Source organism: Odontomachus brunneus, unplaced genomic scaffold (assembly GCF_010583005.1).
Source record: "Odontomachus brunneus isolate Ranch 3 - 2012 unplaced genomic scaffold, Obru_v1 Obru_scaffold_029, whole genome shotgun sequence".
Taxonomy (NCBI): Eukaryota; Metazoa; Arthropoda; class Insecta; order Hymenoptera; family Formicidae; genus Odontomachus; species Odontomachus brunneus.
In genome coordinates this window covers 632530-638667 of record NW_022639479.1, presented here as the reverse complement: position 1 = coordinate 638667, position 6138 = coordinate 632530, and the positions used below count along the sequence as shown (strand labels likewise).

At 46.0% G+C, this 6138-nt stretch overlaps 1 protein-coding gene across 4 annotated transcripts in view; it reads left to right on the top strand.

Moving 5' to 3' along the window:
- LOC116843080 (cysteine-rich motor neuron 1 protein-like) overlaps positions 1-6138 on the top strand; it is a 443717-nt gene that overhangs the window by 432377 nt on the left and 5202 nt on the right. For all 4 annotated transcript variants that reach the window (XM_032813118.1, XM_032813116.1, XM_032813115.1 and 1 more), the window contains 4 exons: positions 2372-2718; positions 4040-4378; positions 4718-4918; positions 5790-6131. In XM_032813118.1, the coding sequence (XP_032669009.1) occupies positions 2372-2718; positions 4040-4378; positions 4718-4918; positions 5790-6029 (1127 nt within the window). In that variant the 3' untranslated portion in view covers positions 6030-6131. The remainder of the gene's footprint in view (positions 1-2371; positions 2719-4039; positions 4379-4717; positions 4919-5789; positions 6132-6138) is intronic.

Below are 6138 nucleotides of genomic sequence, written 5' to 3'. Positions count from 1 at the left end.
AGAGAGAGAGAGAGAGAGAGAGAGAGAGAGAGAGAGAGAGAAAGAAAGAAAGAGACTTGTTGCCTATTCCGTATACATACATCCTACGTTTCTTCATTTAACGCGCCTCTCCGCCGTCGTCCGGCCTTCATTCTCTCTCTCTCTCTCTCTCTCTCTCTCTCTCTCTCTCTCTCTCTCTCCCCCCCTCTCTCTCACCGAGATTATATCTTTAATATTTCCTACAAAGCGCTCTTGTTATTGCCCTCAATTTGGCCGTCGATAGCGGCGTCCCCTCGCCGGTCGTAGTGCGGATTACAAAGAGTAATGAAACATCCCGAATAATGAAACAGAATAAGAGAAAGAAAAAACTGCCCTCGAGTAACATAAAAGAACACGCGGCTTTCCATATTTCTTACAAAAACCCGCAAATTTAGCCTCTTCCGGCGGCGGGCTATGTGCGAAACGGCGGGAAAATGTATTACGCGAAGGAACCGCCAACAACCATCACAGCAACGTATTTAATAAAAAAATTCTCGCGCGAGTTCGCCCCCCCCCTCTCTCTCTCTCTTTTTTCTCCTTGCAACACGCACGTATATTCGCACGTGTGCCGCGACAAGGAAATAATGGGCACCGCGAGCGCACCGCGGCGGGAGCTCGCGAAAATTGTTTTTGCTTCTGCGTTGCTGCGCCGATTTTTCACGGGAATATGCCACTTTAAAGTTCGGGAAGCGTTATGAATGAACGCTCGCTAAATGAGACATCCGGGGATAGATCGTGCGCCCGCATCGCCGTCCGTACGACCCACATATTTGATGCAGGGAGCCACGCGTTAAAATCTACGCTTCAAGTGTCAAGTAATAATTGAGGGCCCCGAGATGCGTGTCAGCGAAAGTCGGACGAGGTTCTCAGTCCTTGGTATTTGCAGCACCGCTAAGAAAAATTGAGAAAAATTGAAGAAATTCTCGACAAAGAGAACGACGTGTACCCAAATCACACGTCAAAGAAACTTGTCTCCCGGAAACAGGTCGATCGTTAGCATAAAAATAATGTCTAAAGTGTCACGAACGGAGCTCGTTCTCGTGTTACCGTTAAAATTAGGAGGGAATCGTGATTTTGCCAGGTCGTGTTCAGACTTCCCGACGCGATGATGAGATCATTTCTTATCAGTGTCGACGTGGTGACTTGAAAGAATAGCAGCGCCTGCATACTGCCGTCTCATGCAGAAAAGATCAGTGCTCAAGAGTTTACTATCCAGCTGGAGTGTACTTCGGCATGTAAATTTCACGTGCAGGTACTCGGTGCAAAGAGAAAAAGAGAGAGAGAAAGAGAGAGAGAGAGAAAGAGAGAGAGAGAGAGAGGCGAACAGGGGGAGGACAGAAAGAGAGGCAAAGCGTGCAAATAAAAGCGCCCTAAGCGATATACGACACCCGCGTGAATAGCGTAGTCATCGCGGGGAGCTTAATCGCCGGGTTTTACATCAAAAACGCTCGACAGCTTTAATAGCAGCGATACGATCCCGGTCGCCCGTGTAACGAAATAATGTCGCGGTTAATCAGATTTTCGCGAGTTATTAACGGCCGAGAGGCGCAAGAGACGGTGACACTCTGTGTGTGTGTGTGTGTGTGTGTGTGTGTGTGTATACGTGTGCGTTAAGGGGACTATGAATATTAAGCGGGAGAGATTGCAAATCTTCATGAGATTCTGCAATTTCCGCCGCTTTGATGATTACCGAGGCGCTTGTCGCCTCTGGAAAATCGCCGAATAATGACTTGATCGCCGAAGAGCGCGTAATCGCGCGCTCGATTATACGCGTTCATAATCTCATATGCATAATTAGCGACTACCTTGCTAATAACGCGACTCACCGTCACTGTTACCGTCACCATCCTCGTCGTCGTCGTCCCCGAGCTCGAAATTCGTCCGGCGGATGGAAGGAGCGACTTGTTAAAAATGCGATTGGAGTTTGTGCGAGGTTGCGATTTTTCTCAGGACGAGCGAGCAAGCGAGCGAGCGAGGTCGCGTAAGCGAAGCGCGCGCTACGTCGAAAAATCCGTCGCAACAATTTTATGCAAGAGTTCGCAAACTCCGGGAACACTGAGGCACTCGCCCAAGTTTTCCTCGTTCGCTTACAAAACTACCATATTTGGGTTAGCGACGCTTCGCCGGTTACGCCGTGAGTTATTTATAAACCGTTCTCAGGCAATATTTCCCGTGTATGTGTGTATATATAGATATTCCTTTTTTAGAGCTTATCGGAGAACACTGAGGATTTTAATATGTGTGTGTGTGTATATATATATAGCTCAAGAATTAAATATATCCCGCGGTCCAAATCGCGTCGTGAGAAACGATTGTCCCTTCGTCTCACTCTCGATCTTTCTTTTCCACGCAGATCCGATCTTCTGGGCGAAACCCGAGGAGAAGCCGCAGAACTGTCTGCACGAGGGCGTCCCGAGAAAACTCGGCGAGGAATGGAAGCAGAGCGACTGCATCACTTGCACCTGCAACGAGGACGGCGCGGCGTCCTGCCACACCACCATGTGCAAGTCCTGTGAGAACGCGATACCGCCTGATCCTGGCGAGTGCTGTCCCCATTGCCCGTCGCCGACCAACACGACGGTCTTCGGCCGCTACGACGAGTCCTGCAAGACGTCCTTAGACGACTGCAAGATGAAATGTTACCACGGCTTCCGCACGGACAGAAATAACTGCCCGATCTGCGAGTGCGCCGACGATCTGGTGAGAATGCTGATTACAAATCAGTCGTAGACTGTTGGGTCTTATTTCATAGCGGAGCTCTCGGCGGTCAAATATATCTATAATATATGAGCTATATATAAGGCGAGTCAACAACTCGGATATCTTCGAAATAAAGGTAATTTTCCAAGTTATTCGAAGAAAAGTTTCTTCAGAGGTGGTTATGCTTTCTTCTGACAGGCTTAGCTTCTCAAAGATTTTTGTACGTCACATTTGTGTTTTACTTCGAAGATATTCGATAGTTATTGACTTACCCTGTATACACGACTGACTATTAATTATTGGCATTTTAATTCTCGGTATATCATTAAAGTTGGACTCAATTTTAGTCTTTAAGTTCCTTGTTTGAACATAATTCTAACAAGTAAGGATTGTTAACAGATTCTAACTGATTGTAAGGATTGTTAACCAAACAAGATTGCTGGTGGAAGAGAATTCTAGTAACTTCAGTTGGAATTCTGGCTCGTTCATATTTTACCAGATATTTGATTAATCCAATCGAATTTTTTTCCGCACAACTTTTACTCTTTCAAAACAAAAACATTTGCTTATTTCCTTCTTCAATGGGATGAATAAATCTTTTAATCCGATCACAATATCACGATGGTCTTTGATTTAACCTAGGGTTAAATATCTTCGGAATCAAGAAAGTTGGAGTTCTCTGCTGCAAACTTTTGTTGCAGAAATTGTTCTCCAATTCCTATAGTTTCCGAGAGGTATTCAAGATACTAATAGTTATCAGTTTAACTCGTTCGCCGGAAACGTAGCGCGATAAATCGGAAAACAAGGGAGGTCGTAACTAGGTGGGTCGAGCTGACGTAAATACGCGTTGCAGAAATAATCGGCTTATTTAGTTGAACTTTTGAAGCGTGTTCCGCGTTAATAGCATATCATACAGACGTACAATGCTCGAGATATTAGAACGTGAACGCGCAGTGGAACGCGACCGACAATGCGACACGGCAAACAAGATCCGCCCGTTCTGACTGACGATTACCCGCGGCGACAATGCGGTCTCCCAGCCTCGTAATGTCTCCTCATACACCGCGAAACGTTTGCTATCAACCCTAGCCGGAGAACGCGAGTGTCGCAAGGCGTGACTTGACGCCAGGGAGGAGACCGACGAGCAGTTTCTCTTATCTGAAACATGTTTGTAGCCTGGAGAAGATTTCTTCGCGGAACTATCGTGCCCGACCAAGTTCCGGGATAAGAGAGATTCCGGCGGTCTCTTCCCGGCCACGTGGCCGGGCTTCTATCTCATAAATGTGGTGGTGAACCTTCTCTCTCTTCCTCTCGTCTCCAGGAGGTCGAGTCGGATGCGCTGCCCGAGGATTATAAAGTTTGCCCAGAGTTGCCACATTGTGAACTCAATTGCGACCTCGTCAAGGACGAAGACGGCTGCTCAGTGTGCGCGTGTCAAACGGCGCCGCGTTATCCGACGAACGATACCGCTCTGACGAACAACGACAAGCGGATCTGTCCCGAGGTCAAGTGCGACCTCCACTGCGAACGAGGCCTCGTCATGGATGAGAACGACTGCACCTTCTGCGAGTGCAAGCCGCCAACCGCCGGTTGCCCGCCGCTCGTCGAATGCAGGAAGCGCTGTAGCTTCGGCTACAAGACCAACAAGCGCGGCTGTCCTGTAAGTGTCTTGCTTCGCCCGATTTGCATTTAAGTTTCGTGTGAACAGATGTAACGTATATTGAGTTGAAAGGGGAGTTGAAATCGATTCTTGCCGAACCTGGAGTAGTTCTTCGCTCAGAAATTTCAATAATTCTAAAAGGACGGAATTGTGAAGCTGCCTGAAAGATGGCAAAATTCACAGAAAAAATGGGCAATACATAATTGAGTCAAGTTGCCTCTTCACACAGATCTCCACGTTTCTGAGCTGAACGAATTTACGTTGCAACTCGATGTATTCAGTCATTGAGAGATCTCACGCGACGAGGTATCTATGAATCTGTGTCCCTCTCCTTCGCAGATTTGCCGCTGTCGCGCCTCGTGCATGGACCATTTGAACGGGACCCATGCAGAGGGATCAACCTGGCATCCGAACAGCTGCACCACGTGCACTTGTGAGACCGGCGGCAGGCTCAATTGCAAGGAGACCATCTGCTCGGTCGCCTGTAGTAATCCATTGCCGCCGAAACCAGGCACTTGTTGCCCCGTATGCCCGATCACGGTGAGTTCCATACAATCGATCTTTGATACATCTCGAATACCCACGATATCAATATATTAGCGTTGAATTATATCTTCCTCCGAAGCAGATGTGGCTTGTCTACATTATCTTAATTAGAAATCGATTGATTTCGCGCGAAGACCATCTAATATTAATTAAACGATTAAAGGATCAAATTAAACGATTAAAGAATCAAATTAATTTATCTTATTAAAGGAATAAGCAAATATTTTCTCTTTATTCTTTGCTTTTTATTCTAAGAAGGAATGCAAATTTCAAAATATCACTGTTTATAAGTTAGAATCGTTAAAAAAGCGGTTTAGAAAAAGTAACTTAGAACGGTTAAAAAGTGGAAAACTGTAAATTATCATAATAAGAAATCGACTAATACGCGCGAAGACCATTTAGTAGTTGAAAGAATAGTTTGTCATATTAAAGAAATAAATAAATTTTATATTCTTTTTTTTTATTCTAAGAAGAAACACAAGTTTTAGAATATCTCTACTTATAAGTTAAAACTATTAATCCCCCCTCTTAAAAAAAGCGTCGTAAAAATTAAAATTGGATTCGACACACACGATCTTCTTTCAAGGATCAATCGTCACACATTGAGAAATACAATTAAAGCTATATTCGAGGACAAATTTTTATCCAAAGATCTCAGTTGCGCCGCTAATTCAAATCTATTCGCTCGAGATACTGAATCTATTGAACCGTATCACGTCTCCAGGCGATTGCCGACTGAGTTTTTCGGCAGAACGCAATTGCTGAATCAAACTGAATCTGAAAACAGCTCGAATTTAATAGATAGCGTCCTGTCGAAGAAAGAGAACGATTAAACAACATTAACAACATTAACGCGTTGTTGCAGACCATGAAGGAGAACGAGACGATCCCAACCAGCCGAGGCTGGGGCACCGTGCCAATCACCCTGATCGTCGTGCTCGCGATGCTGTGCCTGTTGCTGATCGTCCACATCGTGCGCAGTCGATTCCGCGGCCGTCTGTCGCCTTCGGAAGCGGCGTACGCATCGTACCCGCCGCAGTATTACAAGTGTGTGCCCGTGTACGACACTCCAGTGCATCGGAACGAGAAGATCGTACCTCTGTAAAAGACTGTGTTGGGGACCCCACAGAGAGAGAGAGAGAGAGAAAGAGAGAGAGAGAGAGAGAGAGAGAGAGAGAGAGAGAGAGAGAGAGAGAGAGAGAGAGAGAGAGAGA